Source organism: Lissotriton vulgaris, chromosome 7 (genome assembly GCF_964263255.1).
Source record: "Lissotriton vulgaris chromosome 7, aLisVul1.2, whole genome shotgun sequence".
Taxonomy (NCBI): domain Eukaryota; kingdom Metazoa; phylum Chordata; class Amphibia; order Caudata; family Salamandridae; genus Lissotriton; species Lissotriton vulgaris.
In genome coordinates, this window is record NC_141695.1 from 335,577,453 (window position 1) to 335,599,859 (window position 22,407).

General features: G+C 45.2%; 1 protein-coding gene across 4 annotated transcripts in view; it reads left to right on the top strand.

Moving 5' to 3' along the window:
- LOC147701515 (kinesin-like protein KIF18B) overlaps nucleotides 1-22,407 on the top strand; it is a 373,257-nt gene that overhangs the window by 97,728 nt on the left and 253,122 nt on the right. For all 4 annotated transcript variants that reach the window (XM_086930193.1, XM_086930194.1, XM_086930195.1 and 1 more), the window contains exons 5-8: nucleotides 3,485-3,595; nucleotides 4,111-4,308; nucleotides 8,239-8,415; nucleotides 9,047-9,121. In XM_086930193.1, coding sequence (XP_086786319.1) covers nucleotides 3,485-3,595; nucleotides 4,111-4,308; nucleotides 8,239-8,415; nucleotides 9,047-9,121 — 561 coding nt within the window. The remainder of the gene's footprint in view (nucleotides 1-3,484; nucleotides 3,596-4,110; nucleotides 4,309-8,238; nucleotides 8,416-9,046; nucleotides 9,122-22,407) is intronic.

A 22,407-nucleotide genomic window follows, 5' to 3' on the forward strand; every position in this document is an offset into this window, starting at 1 on the left:
GTTAGCTCAAGTTGCCTCTTAAGACTTTATTCGTACATGTTATGGGTTACAGTGAGAGAAATCGTGCCCCTGGTCCCAGAGAACCTAATGGAAAAAACGCTGGAAAGTAGGCCATCCTTTTGGGTTTAGACACCGCCAACTGTTTGGGTAGGGTGGTCAATACAAGCGCATTGGTTCAAACACTCTCTTGGGTAAGGTCCAAGGGCTTCGCTGATGGACATGCTGTTCAATGGCACCTGTCTTTTTGGAGACAAAGTGGAATCTGCCTTGGAGCGCTTTAGGGAAAGTAAAACAATGGTGATCTCCCTTGGCCTCTTTCAGCCTGTGTGGCAGTATCACCTAACCATACTGCCCCTTTCGAGGCTTCGGAAAGGACATACAGCAGAGACAACGCTTCAACACACCTCCCATCCTTTTATAGGGAGAGGTTTGAGATCTGGCCCACCAACGACCAGGTCCTCTGGTGCAATGTACCACCCAGTCCCCTGAACCTACGTGCCGCTGCTTCAAAACCCCTTAGTTTTCCCTCTGCAGCACACTGTCAAGCTGTTGGAGGTAGGACAAGTTATTACCTTCAAGGGTGGTAAAGCATTGCAAGGAACAGATGTGTGCTTCAAATTGTCAAGGATGGCTATTCCCTAACTTGCCTCTAAATGCCACCTCATCTGCCATCTTTACCACAGCAACTTTTGGAGGACCACTTGTCATCCTCCAAAAAGAATTTCAAGGCCTCTTGGACAAAAGGCCATAGAGTGTGATGGTACCCGAACAATTGACTGTGTTCTGGACCTTGGGTTGGATTTAAATTTTAGACCTTTTAAGACTGAACTTCTTCCTCAAGAAAGTCAAATTCAAGATGCTCACCCTGGTTCAAGTTCTGTCAGCCCTGGATCCAGTAGATTTGCGGTACGCCTATTTCACATCCCACAGATGCTACCTGTGAATCCAGTTGGACCACCAGTACTTTCAGTTCTCTATCCCCCCCCCCCCCCTTTGGCTTCACCAGTGCTCCACTGTTGATCACAAAAGTGAAGGTGGATTTTATAGTGCATCTTCGGAGGTTGGGAGTACCAGTTTTCCCATACATTGATGACTGGCTGCTCAAGGCAAGCTCCCCTCAGTTTTAGACAACCTCCATACAATGTCAAACCCCCTAACATCTTTGAAGTTCTTGAACAAGGTGCCAAAGTCAGCCTGATTGTTTGGCAGCTGCTCTGCTTCACCAGTGCCATTGTTGATATGGTGCAGTTTAAAACCTTCCCTCTGCCTCAATGAGTCCAAGACATTTGGGCTATAATGCTGATGTTTTCACCTTTGATCTGGATTTCGGTGAGAGCAGCCCTTATATTTCTTGGCCTCCTGGCCTTAGGCTTCCTGCTTGTGGACCACACCAGGTGGGATCTGTAGGCTCTGCAATGGATCTGAAGTTTCACTGGCCTCAGAACAAAGGAAACCTGTTGGATTCCAGCCAGGTGTCGGGGGAGATTGCAGAGGATCTGCAATGATGGCTGCTAGGTCACAATTGGACTGGTGGCAGACCCCTCTCACTACCTCACCCAGGCTAACGATAGTGACAGATGGATTGTTGCGGTCTTGGGGAGATCTAAATAAAACACGTCCCTGTTTAAGGATCTAAAGTATCACTATTAAACCACTACCGTCTGCTATAGTAAACATATAGGAGGCGGTAGGTAACAGTTACCTAGGAATGAGTAAAATAACAACCCAGGTTGAGTAGCAGAACGAATCCCAATACAAAACAAAATATCACATTATAATAAAAAATCCACAAAACGTCAGGGGAGCACTGTAAATTTCAATACAAAAGAAACATGGCTCTTATTAAAAAACATCAGATATTCATGGACCTGCTGCCCTGGCAAAACTACACTGGCTTCCTCTTAGACAGAGGATCCAATTTAAGGCCCTCTGTATAGTTTTTAGGGCTCTCCACGGGTGCGGCCCAGCCCCTCTAAGATCCAAGTTTGTTTGGTATGCCCCTACCAGACAGCTTCGCTCATCTGATAGTCGTTCCCAGATTTAGGAAGGTCCGAGCTGGTGGTAGATCCTTCCAGGTGACTGCCGCCAGACTCTGGAACTCTCTCCCCATCGAGATCAGGGCCACCAACGAACTTCTGCAGTTTAGGAAAAAGGTGAAAACCTGGCTTTTCCCTGGCTAGCCTTTTTCCCCCGGAATTGTTGATGTTCTGCCTCTATTTGGGTTCTGCTAGCGCCAGGATGCCTGCAATGGTGACAGCCGCGCTTTACAAATTCTTAAAATAATAAAATAAATTATTATTACAAAACAAGGCTTAGCCCTATACACAATACATGAACAACACAATATACAATTCATTCGTAGAAAAACCAATAAGGACGCAGCGTTTCGGTGCTTGTGAGGTTGTGACACCTTCTTCAGTACGGTTTTCTCTACAGGAAAGATACATGTATTAAAAATGCTAAATATACAGGCTCACTACTAATACTGACGTTAAGTGCTTTATAGGTAAAAACAATTCGGTCTAGGTATCTAAAAAACATTACATATCATTTATCATATATATGGAACCATTGATATAGAATGGAATAACATGTTACACCTAAAAAAACACAGCTACTTTTTGTAAACTAATTGCATCCTCTCATGTGTTTATGGTCTTTGCTGATATCACTTCCAACTAAAGTGACCAGTATCATATTAAAAATGTATCCATAACTTTAGACATATCGATGGCATAGGTAACACACATACCTCTAGTCTCTGGGGACCAGTCTTTAGTATTGTTTAAAAAGACAAAGCTGCTTAATCAATTGCGCTGTTGTCAATTCTTGATGTGAGTCTTTGAATAGTCCACCTATATCATAAAACACATAAATAGGGGAGGCCACCAGGGAGAGGTGGAGATCAGAGTACTTTGGTCTTTGGCAGATCTGTTGGATCTTTGGCAGATCTGTTGGATTTGCAGGCTATTTGCTTGGCACTACAAGCCTTCCTCCTGTCTATCAAAGGGGAAGGGTGCAGATCCTCACGGACAACACCACTTCCATGTGGTACTGCAAGAAGCAGGCTAGAGTGGGTTCATGGATTGTTTCAAGGGAGCTCTACGTCTCTGGTACGAGCTGAGTCTTCATGGCATCTTGGTCGTACAGCACATGGCAGGATCTTTAAATGCCAGGTCAGTGATTTATTTCTTAGAAGAACACGATGTTATTGTCTATGATTTGACCCCCATCAGCGTTTCATATGCTCATTCTATCATGTGACCTTCTTATTTTTGTATAGATCAAAACATCTCTGCAGTGGTTGAGGTCTTGTAACGATTGGAAGGATAGTTGAGGCTTAAGGATTGGCAAATTACAGACCTTCTTTTGACACATAGCAGGGCTTTGCTCACAGTGAAATTTCCCGACACATCTCAGATGCTCATTTAGCCTCCTCAGAGAACTGTATAGCTGCTGTCAATGCTGATCTGTTTACTTTTAGCCCGAGTCTGCTGAACAGCTGCTGCAGATGTTGGCCAATGGGAATAAGAACCGTACTCAGCATCCCACTGATGCTAACGCTACTTCTTCGCGATCGCATGCTGTATTTCAGGTGAGTGTTCCAACCAAAAGCATCATGGGGCGGCTTCCATGTGACTTTTGAGGACAAAAGATTTATAGAACACATTTTCTGTTTTTAGAAATATTTGATGTACTTCTAGGCAGAATCTGTGCATGGCTGTTAACTACTGAAAGAGTAAATGCTATACAAATTGCAGAATCTCAGTGTAAAATGGGACTTTATTAAAGATTCCTGATTCAAAGGAAGGTAGATGTCTGTTGGATTTCTGGTTACAACATTCCAGCACATATAGGGAAATTGCCTATTGAATCCAAGAAGGATTCAGATTACTGTAGTAAAAAAGGTTTATTAAGACCCATATGTAAATATAAACACTTTAGTGATAACTAGTGTAACCAATATGTCTGGCCACTTGCTGCTTACTACTTTTGCACTGAATATTGGATCTGGCCATTCACTGCAGATCCGCAGGAGTTCAAATTCTTGAATCCTTCATTGGGGTTTGTTCTATGTAGATTCTCAATTGCAACTTTGCTTTTCTGCAGATATACGTGAAGCAGCAGGATAGGGCAGCTGGCATTAACCGGGACCTGCGGGTGGCTAAGATGAGCCTCATTGACCTAGCTGGATCTGAGCGAGCCTCCTCCACCAATGCCAAGGGAGATCGTCAGCGGGAAGGTGCCAACATTAACCGATCTCTTCTGGCACTCATCAATGTTATTAATGCCCTAGCTGATGCCAAGGTAAGGCGACCTCTTTATCTAATTCCTCATCTTTTGGGCTGTTCTGGACATTATACAGACGTGAGATCAAGATCTCCCAGGAGTTAATATATATTGGTGGTTTTTGTATTGGTTTTTATTAACCTCCAAATAAAGAATTCATTCATTCATTCTCCCAAGAGTTGTGGAAAGAGACCAATATATACAAAGGGAGTCCTTTGCCAGACATGCTAGTCACATAGCCTGATTATTCCACTCCACAGATGTTTGTGTCATTGTGCCCTTGTTGAAGGCTTCTATGAATGCTAGAGGTAGTTGCTTTTTTATGTTTCACTGCATATTTAGATATGTACTGTTGGAACTGGGGTCACCAGTCCCCTAGGGTAGCATGACACAAGCGGGTAGGCATCCAAAAGCACATGTGTTAAGCGATCATGCAGCACACACTCACACTGAGACAGAAACCTGGGCACGCAATAAATGACTCCACTCCAGAGCTTGTATAAAAACAAGTGATTTGTATTAAGATAAATAATCAGATAGATAGATAGATAGATAGAGCAGGATCAGGGAAATCATAAATTCATTTAAAATACATATGTCTCAAAACTTGCAATCAATATTGGATGAATAAATATCCGTTCTGCAATAAATATTAAATATTGGATCAATAAATAGTTAAATACATTTTTAGTGGAACACAGGCCTGTCCTTCGCCTTGCTTCTTGACAGCACCTGTAAAAACACATTAAAGAAACAACCAAATGACATTGCATTTGTTCCTGCGGGTATTTCACCCATGTTTCACCAAACCCAAATAGGGGAATAAATAACTGTAGGTTTCAGTAAATATATGCAGCACTAAAGAGGCGAAAACATTTTACTAAGAATAAATATTCCATATAGCAAGGATGGGCATCCCTTTTGGAGAACTTCTCACTGGGCCCAGATAACCCTTGCATTAGCCAGCACTAACTAGGAGAAAACATTGCAAAATAAATAAATATCCCCTTGTGCAGGTTTAACTGTTGCCTTAATCAGGAATAACCCTTCTAGGTAACACTCCTAGTAAGAATAAGCATTAGGCAGTTCAACAGTTTAAAGAAAAACCTTCCCATTAGTTATGCATTAACATTTCATTCATGAAGTAACCTCTTCCCGCTGTAGGAATAAACAATTTGTTAAGTGTAGGTCAAACATTTCCTTAAATATGAAACATCATATTAGAGGCAACATTAGCTGTGCATAACTCTTCTCCCATATTAGGAGTAAAACATCTCTTAAATAAATGATGTATCATAACTGACTGTAGGTCAAAGTTATCATTCTCCTTACGCAGGGGAAAGACTTCCTGAAAAGTCAATGTAAAACATTTCATTACAAATAAATTTCCCTTCAAAACAAGAAGACACATTTCAAGAATCAACCCTAGGCAGGCCTGTCCTTTTAGAATTCAGGCTGCATTTCAATAGGGCAGCAGTAAAACAGCTTACTGTAAACCAGGCAACAGCTCATTAAAGATTGGCAATAATTCATGTAGCGGAAACAACATTTCAGTAAGAAGTTATAACCAACCCATTAGGCAGGAGGGAAGAACACTTCCTTAGAGATCAAGAATAAGCATTTCTTTACTCTTATAACTTTGGCTATGCCTATAAAACATTTCCTTGTACGCCCTTCCTTCAGAAATTACTCAGCATCAAATTTCCCATCAGACTCAATAAGCTCTGCATTAGGCTTAAACTGAGCATGGCATAAACCTATACCCCAGATAAGGGTTAACTTCATGTTACTGGATCCCCCACGTGTCTTTTAGGACCCTAGCCCCGTTCCAATACCTGAAGGGGTTAACTAGGGCCCAACCACAGTCTTATCTCGGAGCAAATGTCCAGACTGGGGTCCTTGATGGCTAATTAGGGCCAACAGGGCCCAGCAACAATTTTCCCCGAGGAGGGGCGAACTCGGGGCCTTCTCTGGCCTTCCGCCCACCTCCCCGGATTACCTTTTTCTTCGGCTCCTCAGGGAGCCCTTGCGGAGATTTCCAGGGTAGGGGGAGGGCTCCGACTCTCCGCGGTGCCCTCCGGCAGTGTGTTTTCTGGTTCCTGGGCCTCCCGAGCAGCACGGGGCCCAGGACCGCTCACGAGTGGTAGAGGGGAGGCGCGCCCGCAGCCGCGCAGCTTGCGGGGGCGTGTAGGCCTCCCTCTCAGCCGGCAGACAGGCAGCAATGACGGGGGCGCGGCCGGTGACGCGGCCGGCGTCCACCGCCACGTGACAGGGGTGATGAAGGCTTCAGGCCTCGCGCGGCCCTGAGAATTGTAGCGGCGGCCCTCTCCTCACACCGGGGGCCGCCGGGGAAACTCCTCACTCCACGGCCGGGCTGCGGCGGTGACCACGGCTCTCAGATGTGACGGCGGCCCTCTCCTGGCACCGAGGGCCGCCCGGGCAATTTCAACACATCGCTAGGCGCTACAGGTAAGCGCTTGGCAGCGCTCTTAGCGCTCGGTACAGGTCGCGCCTGAGGGGCACTTCTCGACGCTTTGGGGGCGACCCAATGGCAGGCAGAAGGGCGCTGAATACTGACAGCGCCTGAGGGCAAAATATAGCACTTCCTCAGATAGCAGGATGCCGGGGTCCAACACTCCTCAGAGGGGCATTTACAGCAGCTCTGTCAGATTGCAGCGCTGGGCAGTCCCTACAATAGCGCTTGGGAGACATGTATAGCGCTCCTCAGGGGCAAGTACCTCACAGCAGGTGAGCGCTTCTCAGGGGCAACAGTTCACAGCGCTTTACAAGCAGCTTGACAGGACAGGCAGTCTCTGATACAGCGCTTCATCCATAGTGGATTTAAAATAAAGGCAGCTCACAGGACAAGCCACACAGCAGTGGCATGTTAACGCAGGGACCCCAGGTGGCGTCAGGGGGCACAGGGAGCGACACAGCGCCAATACCTGGTGGGTTCCTCAAGCGTCCTGTGGTGTTTTGGTTTCTTCTTTGCGTGATGTTTCTTGCGCCCTTGTAAATAGAGGCTTAGTTTCTTGGTTCCTTGAAGGGGGGGTTAAGTTGCTGGCTGTCAATAAAATTCTCCTCAGCCAATCCCTTCAAGTGGTCCCTGGGGGTTCCCTTCCGCTGGGCTAGGTCAGGGGGGATTTACAGGAGTCCTCAATACTTGTAAGGCAGCACTCCAAGCCCTGTCACTTCCAGTATCATAGTCCCTGGCTAGGACCCTCAGCCTAAACTCCTGCGTAGGTTCCTCCCCCAGGTCTCCCCTCAGTCACTCTGACAGGAAAGTCTCCCTCCCTTTCCTTATATACTGCCAGTTGACAGTTGGTAGTGGCAGTTGGTGTCACCTCACCTCTTCCAGAAGGTTCCAGAGGCTTCCAGTAGGTTCCACCATTCTACCTGTGGGCAGGCTGGCAGGCTAAGTTGATACATTGTTTGGAGGGTTCCAGCCAGGCCCTGGCCACTAGAATGCGCCCACTACACCACACTGCAGCAGCAGTGGTCAGTGGCAGCCATGTTAGGGGTATAAGACACCTGCATCTTAACATCAGTTTCACAGTACACAGGGCTTTCCTCACTACACAAGGCCTATACATTGTTGTTACCATGAGGGCATTCTGTTTTAAAAGGGAAATAAAAGGCGAATTTTTTTGGGGGAAAGGGCCAAGTCTCACATGTACATTATGTGCAGAAAGCCTCGAGTTCATGCCATTATTCTGATACCGCGTAAGACGTGATACTAAAGACGCACACATTCAGCATTACATTCACTTTTGAATTTTTACTGCCTTTATTTTTATCTCTTACTCCATATTCACAGGTACCTGTGCTATCTCTCTATTGCACTTTTCCTATACTGCTTTGGTGCCATTTGGTCATGTTTTAACCACCTTAACTCCAGTCACTAAGATTACAACAGTATTTAGGATGATAACTACCCTGTCTTTATAGACTAAAAAGCCACACATTCCTTACCGGGACAGTAAGCTGACTCGTTTACTAAAGGATTCCATCGGGGGAAACTGTCGCACTGTGATGATTGCAGCGATCAGCCCATCCCACCTCAGCTACGATGATACCTACAACACACTGAAGTATGCCAACCGAGCCAAAGAGATCAAACTCTCGGTGAGTGTTATCAAATGTTATCTGAGCTCCCAAGCTTACACTCACACAGATCATACTGCTGTATTATTTGATTGCCATCAGCAGCGCTTTATCAATTAGTTCTCCCAATGGTCCAGCTATATCTTTATATTTGGCTCAATATCATTCACTGGCTTTCTGCTAAAGACATTGCCAGGTGAATGTGCTCAACCCAGACCAATGCCATATTGATGTGTTTACAAGTGCTCCATTTCTTATAAATAGGTTCCCTTCTGTGGTGCTTCCTCTTGACACATGAGGACAGCCTTATATTTACATTGGCCTTTCCCCCACTTGTTAATGATCCTCTAGCACATGCCACTCTTTGGAAATGTCTATTCTTCTGTAATGAAGGGACTTCTATTAAAGTTAGTGCTTTGCTGGACTCCTTTTGAATTTGTGTTTTGGTATTGGCCGTTTTGAAACGTGTGTGGTGGTGACATATATACTGTTGTTTAATAAACTGTTCTTTCTGTTTCCCATATTCTGTGATGGACATTTGGTACACAGCCTTTTGATCATTCACTATGGATTCCCTAGGTTGTATTTTAACGCCCTGCTTTTCATTCTTTACCTTCAATCTCTCAAATCTTTACCTCTCATATCTTTCCAGTTGAAGAGTAACGTGATCAGCCTTGATTGCCACATCAGTAAATATGCAGCCGTCTGTGAAGAGCTGAAAGCTGAGGTGGGTATCTGGTGAATGCAAGTGTGCACTGCCGTGGACTGCCACTCCCTGCCATGTCCAGTATTTGGATGTTTTTAGAAGCATACCAGTCATTTGGAAGTGTTTTAATAACCTGTTGAAATCTATGCTCTTGCCGAGAGGTAAATGTGCAGTGTCAAATATATGAGACTTGGGTGTTTAAGCAGCTCAACACTCGCAAGTGAGTGTTGGCAGCCGCATGTCAAAAACTGAGAGTATGATCAGGCTCAATATAGGGAAAATAGGAATTTAGGTGGTGGTTTAACGTAGAGGACAAGGGTATTGACAGCCCAGGGTAGCGGAATAGGGGATGTAAGCAGTGATACAATTGGTGCCATACAAGAAGTGTCAGACTGGTGAGGTTAGAATACTGCAGCAGAAAGTCCTAGCTTTTGTAACTTTCTCCCTCTCATCTAATTTCTGAGACCAGGGGCCAGATGTAGAAAGTTTTTTTCTGCTTGCAAACGGCCGATTAGCCCAGAAAAAAATAATTTTAAATGTACTAACCCCTATTTGTTATTCATTAAGCAATTATCGAATCGCATATAGGTTTTGCGATTCGGTGTTAGGAAGGGGCGTGTTTATGGCGTCCCTTCCTAATACCGAATTGTGGCGGTATGCAAGAATGTTTTGCGGGCAGAAATGAAATAGCAAATTATTTGCAGTTACAATCAACTTGAAATTGGTAGTAACCCATTCGTGAACAGCATGCGGTCCCCAAGGGACCCCTTTTCCCGTTGTGAATGTGGGGGCCAACAGTTTTAAAGAGCAGGCAGTGGTCCCATGGACCTCTGCCTACATTTAACAAGCATTTGCAATGCAATAGGTCTTGCATTTTTTAAACTTTGACCTATTGGTATTGTAATGACAATGTCTTTTAGTATTGCAGGTTTTTTAAAAACACATAAATACAAGGCATTGTCATTTACAATGCCGATAGCAAAAAATCTCGCAATTGCGAGAAATATTGCATTGCAAATGTTTGTTTATTCTGGTCACCCAAGATGGGCAGTACCACTTCCCGAAGGTCTGGTATTGGTATTTACCTAAGGACTTTTCTTTCCTCAAGGTGCTGCTTCTGTCCATTCCTGCAGCTCTGGTGGCTAAGTCTTAACAGAGAGATTACGTTTGGCTTGCAGAAGAAAATCTCAATAGTGGGAAACCGGACTCCTTTTATGTGGCTACATCTTAGCCTTGCCGTGTACTTTCACTGAACGTTCTTGAGTTGTAGAAAACATTGCACTATGTGCGCTCCCACATTGCAAACTAAACTACACACTTCAACAGGACAGACGTATTAGAAAAGGTTTTGAGAAATCAAATCCAACTTATTTCTTCCTGGTCCATCCACCTGTGAGTCCTCAAAAAGGAAAGTCCAGCTACAGTCATCAATATGGATCGCAATGTATTGAAAGCGAAAATTGATGTGTTGGCTCAGGAAGATTCTTTCATGAAAGGATATCCTTTGCAACAATAAATTTATAGTAAAGTTACAACAATGTGAATCTTCGTATTACATTAATGTGTTGTAAAGTCGGACATTAAAAAACAAGAAGCTAACAGGGAGATGCGGAATAGCCCCTCATGCACGCATTCAGTTGGAGGAAGAAAGATGCATCCAGTCAGCTAATAGCAGTACTGCAACACTCCTTAGCACACGTAAAATTACAATATAGCTTATATATGCCAGTGTTTCCACCAATTGTCACAATATAGTAGAGATGAGTTCTTGTCCTTGTAATTCAGTTTCAAATTTATTCACGTTCACTGGAAACTCTCACACAGCCAACACGTATTTCGTCGTTAAATGGTGATGTAACCCATGACTTTTTCAAGGCTGTACAGATTGAAAAGAAAAAACATTTCGCAATATGTATTTGTACTGCTATTTGGTCTTGGTTTAAAAGAATATATATGACATCACTACTTCTTGTGTTAAAGAAGTTGCCCACACCGTGATCTAATAACATAGTATAGTGACCAATGCGAGCGGTGGTGATATAGGTATTCAACAACTTTCGAATACGTGTAACTAAATTATCCACGCATGAATTTTTGTCTTGCTACACCACCCTTTTTCTGTAATCGTGACGACACCATCACCTTTGCACATCCGAATAGGATAAATAAATGGCACTTGGTCTCTCCATCTCATAATAGGCTCATAGACCGTCTGAATTTCTCAGAGGTACATTCTGTGTTACACCTATATTATGTCACAGGACACGTTTTCTACTTTATACCTGTATCACCACCGCTCGCATTGGTCACTATACTATGTTATTAGATCACGGTGTGGGCAACTTCTTTAACACAAGAAGTAGTGATGTCATATATATTCTTTTAAACCAAGACCAAATAGCAGTATAAATACATATTGCGAAATGTTTTTTCTTTTTAATCTGTACAGCCTTGAAAAAGTCGTGTGTTACATTCCCATTTAACGACGAAACACGTGTCGGCTTTGTGAGTTTCCAGCGAACAAGAATACATTTGAAACTGAATTACAAGGACAAGAACTCATCTCTACTATATTGTGACAAATGGTTGAAACACTGGCATATATAAGCTATATTGTAATTTTACATGTGCTAAGGAGTGTTGTAGTTCTGAGGCAGTAGCCAACTTTGGGGGGAATAGTGGTTCCCTTTACCTTGTAGCCCCGTCTAATAGCTTAGCACCAACCACACTGTGACATTTTTTAAGTGGCGCCAGGCTACCTATACCAAACCACTATCGAGTCCATTCAGCTAATAGCAGTAGGTTAAAAAATAATTCTTTTCTATGGTATTTGCACTCATGCCAACGGCTGAGGGTTGAACTCATAGCACTTGAAACTATGCGTTTGGTTGTGCAGTAGACATAAGAAGAGGGGGCGGAATGTTTAACCTATAATGTATCCCATTGTTAAGAACGTATGCTGTTTACCATATCTATACTACTATTATAAAGAGAGAACTTGCACCTTTTGGCCAGGTAAACTCGGGTACCACAGCGCCAATCTACACACCCGATACATCTATGAAAATGTCAGGGTGTGCAGATGGACATTGGCTATATAAATTAAAAAAAAAAAGTAAATAAAAAAAATTAAGTTTGTAAACAAAGTAGACCCCTGAAAGTAGCGCCGGCCGGGGCCTAGCGCTGGCCGCTCCGCGACGTGCGTGATGACGAAGGAGGAGGGCGGTGCAGTGACGAGCGGCTGTGCAGTGAGGAGCGGCGGCACAGGTAAGGAAAGGGAAAGTGAGACTGTGTGATGCAAATGTCGGAGCGCGAGTGAGTCGAGGCGGGAGGGGGGCGCGAGTGAGTCGGGCGGGAGGGGGGCGCGAGTGAGTGAGTGGGGCGGGGGGGGGCGCGAGTGAGTCTAGGCGGGAGGGGGCGCGAGTGAGTCTGGGTGGGAGGGGGGCGCGAGTGAGTCGGGGCGGGAGGGAGTCGGTGCGGGAAGGGGTCGGGCGGGAGCGGGTGTACTGCCCCCAGCCTCTTTCTGCCCCAGGCAACGCTGGGGCGGGCTGCTAGTTTGTAATAAGTTTGCCAAGCAAGGAAATTAACCTGCAACACTAGAATGCAAACTGCAATACACAGGGACCCACAAGGGTTATTCTATCCAGCTATTCGATGGAGGGCGGGGCTGGAGGGCTAAAAATGTTCTGCGCTATTAATTAATTTTTTAAAGGTTGCAAGTGACAGTGCAAGCTTCCTTTATGATACAGCAAAAATGACAAGCTTTCCAGAAACCGCTCTTCAAATACCGAGAAGACCTCTCTCCAGATACGGAGCAGATTTCAACACAACGACCTTCAAAATGAGAAGCAAGGGTTGAGTGCAGCCTTCAGCAAACTTCCGCTGCGGAAGCGCAGATACAAATACCGATCACCGCTTTGCACACACAAAAAAGCAGGGATAAAATGACCCCCATCAACAAGCAGTCTTCACTTTCTTCACCGTCTATTCATGGCAGTGACCACTAGATGGCAGTGAGTCAAAAAGCAATCCACCACATTAAAAATTAGTCTTCACTTTTCAAGCACTGCACTCGTGCTTGTGGCGCACCGCTGCTCGCTCCTGCAATGTTGATGCCGCCAGAAGCACGAGTGCAGTGCTTGAAAAGTGAAGACCGATGGCTAAAGGCCCTCCTGGAGCAGCGCATGCACGCTGCCTAGGCGAGACCTAAAAAATTAGAAGGCTGCTTTTCATTTTAATTTTTTTTATGCATCCTGTTTTCCTATAAGGAATACGGGCTATAAGAAAAACTGACTACATTACAAAAAAAAATTGCTTTATTTAAAAAGCATTCATCAATATGGCGGTCTGCTGACCCCAGCAGGCCATCATCCCCATGATTAGGAGTCATTCACAATGGGTGGCAAATTGCGACCTGCCTCATGAATATTGACGAGGCAGGTCCATTTGCTACCCACTGTGAATGAAACTCACTGTTGTACATAGCAGTTTGTGATTTCCTAATAGCGAATCGCTAAAATTTGTTATTCGGAAATCACAGACACATGATTTTGTACATCTGGCCTTAGCTCTCATGAAGAACCAGCATCTTGTGAAAATTTATCAGTGGGACTTTGCATGTCATATGTATTTACATGGTAGCCTTCTATTCATTTTTATAATTACCCCCTACCACTTAGCCCACATATTATTTCAAATCCAATATTTAGACCAAAATATGTAACTAGCAGTGGTGGCAGGCCAATGTAGCAAGATATTAGGCAGTCCATAGAAGTAAGAGATTGGCGCAACCCAGAGTTGAGTACAAGTGGTGGCAGCTTTCTGTATTTAATAGGAGTGGAGGCAGCCCAACCCAGTATGGTAGAAACAGTCCTGCATACAGCAATCAAGCATAACATTAAGTATATGCATGGGGTAATAGTTTGATGGAACAGCCGCACATAGGAAAATATTTGTTTTTTCTTTTCTAACTTGTTCCTTTATGCAGAACCATTTTGTTGCGGGTAAGTTCTAAAGAGTTCTGCTGGTTAAGTGTGATTAACTGTAGCAAATGCCATCAAGGAACAGGATCAATGGACGGATCATTTTCTGATCCCTTTTACCTGGGAAACGAAACGTGAAAGCAGCCCTCCCTCTAAGGTTGGTGCACCGGACAGACCATGGGCCAGGCTATCAGTGGAAAATTTCACTTGCAGCCTAGAAGCCTCACGTCCACCTCACGTTCACACGATCCTATCTCAGCAGACGCAGACCTCTGCAGGTGGATCTCCAACACTTTAGACGCTGTCCTTCCCATAAGATCGACCGGCATAAGGGAGAAAAGACTTCCCACCGCGCCATGGTATACATCTGAGCTAAGGGCTATGCGGAGGACATGCAAAAAATTTGAGCGCTCCTGGAGGAAGAACTGGGAGGAAGCCAGTAAAATGGAATATCGAACTGCAATGAGGAGGTACAAAACCGCCATCCGGCTGGCTAAAACTCAGTTTCTCGAGGAGAGAATTAACAATGCCTCTAACTCCTCTAGAGAAACTTTTCTGGTGGTCAAAGAACTCCTGAAAGTTCCTACACCCTCTGCCCCCACGGAGAACCTGGAGACCAAATGTAATAATCTGGCGGAATATTTTAACACAAAAATAGAAAAAATTCTTACCTCACTACCCCCGCCCAAGATTGGACCCGAGCGATGGGAGGAGGAGGGGTGCCCCCAGATAACTCTGGAATCGTTTGGACCAGTCAACAGGGATGAAGTCCTTAAAGCCCTATGTATCAGTGGCAGTGATCCTCCTGGACCTGAGTGCAGCGTTCGACACTGTGAATCACCAAGTGCTACTCCAGAGACTATCGGACGCCGGAGTGAGAGGGACAGCGCTAAACTGGCTTAGGTCATTCCTTAGCGAAAGATCTTTCCAGGTATGGGAAGGGGGCGCACGGTCGGCATCCACCCACCTCCATTGTGGTGTGCCTCAGGGCTCCTCTCTGAGTCCTACACTATTTAATGTGTATATGGCCCCCTTGGAGGAGGTGGTGGCTCCATTCAACATCAAGATCGTGAGCTACGTCGACGACACCCAATTGGTGTTCGCCCTCTCCCAATCCTTCGAGAACTCCCAGACACTCCATGCCTGCCTCTCACAGGTCCACTCCTGGATGGGGGACTCAGCACTCAAACTGAATGGGTCCAAAACTGAGATCATGGTGATGGGACCTAAAAATCCCTCCTTTCCCAGCTTAGCCTGGCCCAGTTGTCTAGGGTGTCTTCCGGAACCGAAGGATGAGATCAAGAGCTTGGGCATCTGGATGGAACAAGATCTCTCCCTCAGAACCCAGGCATCCAAACTGGCGGGTGTCTGCTTTGGTCTCCTCAGATCAGTACGCAAGTTACTGCCCCTCATCCCTTTTACATCGAGAAAGCTCCTGATCCAGGGTCTGATTATGTCCAGGCTGGATTTTAATAATGCGATTTACCTTGGGGCCCCTGAAAGCACTTTGAACAGACTCCAACAAGTTCAAAACGCGGCAGCACGAACACTCTATAACATACCCATGTCCTGCTCTGCTAAACCAGCACTGAGGGCACTACAATGGCTGCCAATACAGGAAAGAGTGAAATTTAAATCCCTATGCCTTGCACACAAAATCTTGCAAGGCAAAGGCCCTCCCATCCTTCAGAAGATGGTGACCCCGTACAAAGCGAGCAGAACTTTACGCTCAGACTGTCAACACCTGTCTGTCATCCCCAGGGTAAAAAAGGCCCACTCAGGAGGAAGGAGATTTTCAGTCAATGTTTCCACCCTCTGGAACGCCCTCCCCATAGGTTTGCGCGCGGAACCGTGTCTCTTGCGCGTCCGTAAACAACTTAAGACCCTCCTCTTCTGTTAAATTCTTCTTCGTTCCTGCTATTTCTGATGCTGGTGGGTGGCAAAAGTGCAGGGATGCTCCAGGGTAACCAGGCGCTATATAAAACCGATCTAATAATAATAATAATAACATCTGAACTGCAGGTAATTGCTTATGCTCGTTTTTTGCCCTGGGAAAGATGGTCCATACATTTGATTCTGAATAACGTGCTTCTCAAAAGGGATGGATACTAAACTTGAAACACTCTGGAAGTCATGTATATCACTTCGAAGTGGACTCTGCTTTGTCTGCCACCAGCACAATTAGCAATTTGTAAGGCTGATCTAAAAAAAATCTGTCCGGTTTCACAATATTATGGTAGTTAGGCTGAGATGACTTAAACTATTTTGGTGTAATGAAAGCTGTGTGGCAGTCTACTCCAAAATATTCTGTTTATTTGATCCAAAGGGGAATGAATAGACAAATCTTTTTCCAGAACATCTAAATTGTGCATTGGTTTTAGATTGGTGGAAAAAGGTCCCAAGACTCTAGGTTAAAAGGCTGTTTGTATGCTAGCTTATTGATACATCTGCGTATTGAAGGAGTTCAACTTCAGCCTGTTGCCATTCATTCTTAGCCAGTTTTTGTCATGTGGCTTTTAAAGTTCCTTGCTTTTTTTCTCTCAACCGCATTGCAATGGAGAAGTAATTAGTTATTGTACCCACATTTAAAAACTAAAACAAACCTTTCTGATGAGATCTGCCAAAGTTTTGATGGACATTTTGAAGAAAATATCTCCAGGGAACTCCACACATAAGATGCTTTGTGAGAAATCTGATGGCAGAAAAGGTAGTTTCTGATGGATACATCTGCCAGTGGATTCCTCACCTTGTGAATATGCCCTGCGCCAGCAGCATTCGGAAATTTTTGTAGCTCTCTACGCTGACGAGGACAACGTCACAGAGGCACGGCTCCGCTCGCAACCTCGCTGACGTCACCGGAGCCATAAGATAGACTCGTCGGCATCAAGACGTCAGTTCTCCTTTTTTACCGAGCCGTCGAGACGAACGGTTTTTTGGGACTCGCTGTAGTTTTATTGCTACTTTGTGTATTCTGGCTTGTAACCTGCTCTCTTTTGTTTCTCTTTTTTTAAAGATGTTGTTGAGGAAGTCAGGATTCAAGCCCTGCAGGGAGTGCGGTGGACATATGTCCATAACAGATCCTCAAGACAATTGTGTTTGGTGTTTGTCATCAGACCATGACGTCGAGGGTTGGGCTTGCTGCAGGAAAATGAACCCGAAGGCTCTGAAAGAAAGGGAAGCCAAGCTGTTCATGGCAAAGATGCGAAAGGAGACGAGGGACCAGAGGAGATCGAGGTCGAGACCCAGGTCGAGCTCGAAGTCGACGTCTGGTCTTGCTTCAAAACCCCAGAAGCACAAGAAGAAGAAGAAGAGACACGGCTCTCGACGCCTTTTGGATAAGGAAGAGGCTCAGAAGTCAACCTCGACAGACCATCGACATTGTTATGACTATATCTCCTTCTCCTTCTCCAGAAAGAGCGACTTCTCCTGTTGCTTCACCGGCGCAGTCGACTTCGCCGATTCCTTCTCCATCTCGGAGAAATTCTGCGGCTCAGGTTGAAGAGGTACCAGTAGCTGAAGAGCCGTCGACTTCATTGGATCCACCGTTGGTGCCGGCAGGCCTGAGTCCGGTAATGCCTGAGCGTATTCCAGCGAGTACTCTCCTTTTCCTGGACCAGGGCAAGACCAATCGCATTATCTTAATGCTATGTATGGTGTCTTTGCGAGGGCAATGTACCCCTCTGGTGCACCTTCGGGTCCCATGGGTCTTATGGCGTTTAATTTGGGGGTTCCTCAAGCCTATGCTCAGGCTTCCTTTATGCCTTTTCTTCATGCAACTCTGTCCTGGCATTTCCCGGCACCGAGGATGCCGATACCACCTTCTCCGGCGCCGTCAGCTCGACCTCGTTCAACTTAGTTTGTGCCCCCGGATCCGTGTTCGACACCGATTCCGAATCCATCGGAGCCGTGTACGACTCCGTCGGTGCCGGCCCCGAGGATAAGGTCCTGGCGGGATGCACAAAGGTTATTGGAAGAACAGCAATATAGGGAGGATGAGATGGATGAAGGTGAGCTTCAGGAGTCGGAGGACTTCTTTGAAGATTTCAAAGTGGCAAGTGGACTGGATATCTCTCCTCCTTCGGAGGTTCCCTCTAAGAATGTGGCTCCCTACCACACTGTGATAAGGAAGGCAGCTGATCTTTTAAGTCTTCAGCTCCCGACAGCGGAATTCAAATCCAATATTCTAACAGAGGTTCTCCATTCTCCTTCTGTTATAATAGAACTTTTGTTACCATCCAATGACGCCATCACTGAACCGGTTATGGAGGTTTGGCATAAGCCCTTTTCGGCTCCTGCAGTCTCAAGATCTGTTGCCAGGAGATACAGGGCGGCTCCAGGAGATCCGGAGTTTATTACTTCACATCCTTCACCTTAGAGCCTAGTTATTCAAGCTGCCTGTTTAAAGAAATCAGCTGGTGCTTTTCCGCAAGTTCCGGGTGACAGAGAGTCAAAAAGACTGCTGAAAAGGGGTTTTCTTCTGCGTCTATGGCCCTAAAGTCCACTAATGCTACCTGTATTTTGGGCCGGTACATTCATGCCTTAATGGATTCTGCTAAACTGCTAGCCCCAAAGTTATCGGAGGAGGACAGGAAGAATTTTGATGAGGTCTTGTCTGACACGCCGGCTGCCGCATGACAGGTGATCCAGAGTGGTCTTGATACTGCAGACTCTGTAGCCAGAATAATGGGCTTTTCAGTTGCATCGAGGAGGAGTGCCTGGCTTAAGTCGTCAGAGATCTCTCAGGATGTCCAGGCGACTCTTTTGGACCTCCCTTTTGATGGTTCTGGACTTTTTGGAAAGAAGGCAGATGCAGCTTTAGAAAGATTTAAGGACAGCAAGGCTACATCCAAGTCTCTGGGTCTGCAGACACAGCCTAGAGGTTCGTCTTATAGAAAGTACAGAGGCTTTGGGAGGCTTTTGGACCTACATCCAGCCTCAGCAGCAACAGCAGAGCACTAGGTCGTCAGCCCTCCTCCTCCTCCTCCTCTACCTCACCCCCTCTTATCACAGCAAAGCAGCCCTAGATCCACCATTCTGGATCATGTTGGTCCTGTGGGTGGTCGGCTTACTCATTTTCTGCAAGATTGGGAATTGGTTACTACAGACCTTTGGGTTCTCAATCTTGTGGAGAATGGGTATGCCCTTCCCTTTCGGGAATTCCCTCCAAATTACCCTCCTTGCCAAGGGTCTTGCTTGGAGGACCACCTTCTTCTCCTACAGGATGAAGTCCTAGCTTTATTAACAAGCATTTACAATGTAACGGTCTCACCTTTGCAAAATTTAGAGCTACTGGCATTGTACATGACAAACATTTTTATTTATGTGTTGGTTTTGAAAACAGATTAAAATTGTCATTGTCATTTACAATGCCATTAGCTTAATGTCTCACAAATGCGAGACCTATTGCATTTGCAATGCAATAGGTCGCGTATCTACGCGAGTTTGAGCTATTGACAATGCAAATAACAATGCGTTTATTTGTTTCAAAAACCAAAATATAAATAAAAGGTGAGACATGTATATATATATATATATGTATATATATATATATATATATATGAGATTGAGTAGTAGAGGGTGTGTAGTAGAGAATAGCAGATAGTAGTAGAGTGTGTGTAGTAGCGAGTGTGTGTAGGAGAGTAGTGGCGAGTGTGTAGTAGAGTAGTAGCGAGTGTGTAGTAGCGAGTGTGTAGTAGCAAGTGTGTGGTAGTGTGTGTAGTAGAGATTGTGTCTTATCTTGAAAAAAATAGACTAAATGTGCTTTGAAAATATGTCAGAGTGGAATATGATAGAGTATGATAAATTCTTCATTTGTCAGAGTAAACTTATTATCAGTCTGAGTTGGCGTTTGCAAATCACCTGCTGGTATAGTTCATAAATTTCTATTGGAATGTATGCACTGAAGTAGTTGGATGTGTATTCTTCTATCTATTTATCTATCTGTGTATCTGAGGTCATTTGAGATTTCAACTAGAGCAGTGCTTAAAGTAAAAGTAAACAATAATTTTTAAAGTAATTTACTATATGCCACCCCCATGCACCCCCTCAATCTGTCCTATTCTAAACCACTTACTTACTCTTATTGTCTAATCGGCTTATTATGCAAATGGATATAGCAAATACACTTCAAACCCTGTGTATTGCTATGCTTACGTTGTGTTGGTGCAGCTTGTGAGATATGGTCCACGCTCAAGCTACAGCTGTTCTGCTCGCACCTTTGTAGTGTTTTGAAATGTATTTTGTTATTTTTTAATGTGGGCCCGCGCTGGCAAGCTGAGCCGCGGGAGGACGAGCATATTTAAAATTAAACTTCGAACTTACCTACCGTTTCCGGACTCCTTTATTTACCACACAAAGATATATTTGCGAACTCAAATGGATAAAGTACAAACCCTTGGATACAAGTTTACGGCATTACCGTAGCGTGTGAACTTTCCCGAGCAGCTCTGCAGACAGCTTGTTTCCTTGTGTACTGCGACCCTCTTGTTTTGTTTATATTGTTCTGCCTTCAAGATCCCGCCGAAATAATTAGTGCAGGATTTTTTTCACTGGCTGCCTGAGCGCCTTTTCTATTTCCCTTTCGCGCATCCATTCATGCTTCCGATGAAAACCTGAGCACAATCACCCGTTCTGACCTGCTGTGCCCCAGAACATTCCGGCGCGCGGAGTCATGTCTAATCTGTTTATTATGCCAATGGATATAGCAAATACACTTAAAGCCCTGTGTATTGCTATGTTTATGTTGTGTTGGTGCAGCTTGTGAGATATGTTCCAAGCTCGAACTGCAGCTGTACTGCTCGCACCTTTGTAGCGTTTTGAAATTGATTTTGTTATTTTTTAATGTGGACCCGCGCTGGCAAGCTGAGCCGCGGGAGGACGAGCACATTTGAAATAAAGCTTCAAACTTACCTACCGTTTCCGGGCTCCTTTATTTACCACACAAAGATATATTGGCCAACTCAAATGGATAAAGTACAAACCCTTGGATTCAAGTTTATGGCATTACGGTACTGTGTAAACTTTCACGAGCAGCTCTGCGGACAGCTTGTTTCCTTGTGTACTGCGACCCTCTTGTCTTGTTTATATTGTTCTGCCTTCAAGATCCCGCCGAAATAATTTGTGCAGGATGTTTTGCACTGGCTGCCCGAGCGCCTTTTCTATTTCCCTTTCGCGGACCCATTCATGCTTCTGATGAAAAGCTGAGCACAATCACCCGTTCTTACCTGCTGTGCCCCAGAACATTCTGGTGCGCGGACTCTGCAGAGAAACTAGGCCGTCGCTCTGAATATAGCTCGTACCTACCATCAAGGAAAGGGCCGCTTTTGTATGGACACAGCCCTGTTATGTTGTTGCGTTTGAGTGCATACTTCATGTGATTTAAGAAAATTAAGACACCCATACTGATTGGAACAAGCGTGTGGCAGAAGGGGGGAGGTGCGCGCTGCAGCAGGGGGGAGGAGGGGAGGTGTGAGAGGGCTGAAAGGCAGAAATGTAAAAACAAGCGCCAGACTTCCTGCTAGCATAAAAGGTTCCTTATCTTCTTTATGGGGCCATCTGGACCCATAAAAAAGATGAGAAACCTTTTACGCCAGCAGTAAGTCAAGTAAGCCAGTCTGAAAAGGACGAGGCTTACAGAGAAAGAAGAACGTCACTAGGACCTCTTCTCCAGTGGCTGGCCACCGTTTAGGACGGCAGCCAATGGAGAAGAGGGGCGGGGGATAACCTTGCTAGTGAAAGTTCCTCTATCTCATTGTCTTGCCAGCTCGACTGCGCATGTGTGCAGTCTTTCGCAGGCCGAGACCTAAAAAAAAGGCGCGATAGAGGTGGTGCCAGAGCAGGAAATGGGTCAGGGATGCTACTCCCGGTATTTCCTGATACCCAAGAAGGATGGCAGGTTACGTCCAATCCTGGATCTCAGGATCTTGAATCTTTTTCTGAAGTAAGAAAAGTTAAAGATGCTCACCCTAGCGCAGGTTCTTCAAGCGTTGCAGCAAGAGGACTGGATGGTGTTGATCGACTTGCAAGACGCGTATTTCCATATCCCGATCCTGAAGTCACACAGGAAGTATCTCCGTTTCACTGTGGGGTCGTAACATTATCAGTTTGCGGTTCTCCCGTTTGGACTTACAATTGCACCTCAAGTCCTCACCAAGGTGATGACAGAGGTGGCAGCCCATCTCAGAAGATCGGGGATTCTAGTTTTCCCCTATCTGGACGACTGGCTGCTCAAAGCGGAGTCGCCAGAGAAGGTGCTTCATCATCTGCAAGTGATAACTCAGCTGTTGTACTAATTAGCTTTTTCGATAAACGTGCCCAAGTCTCACC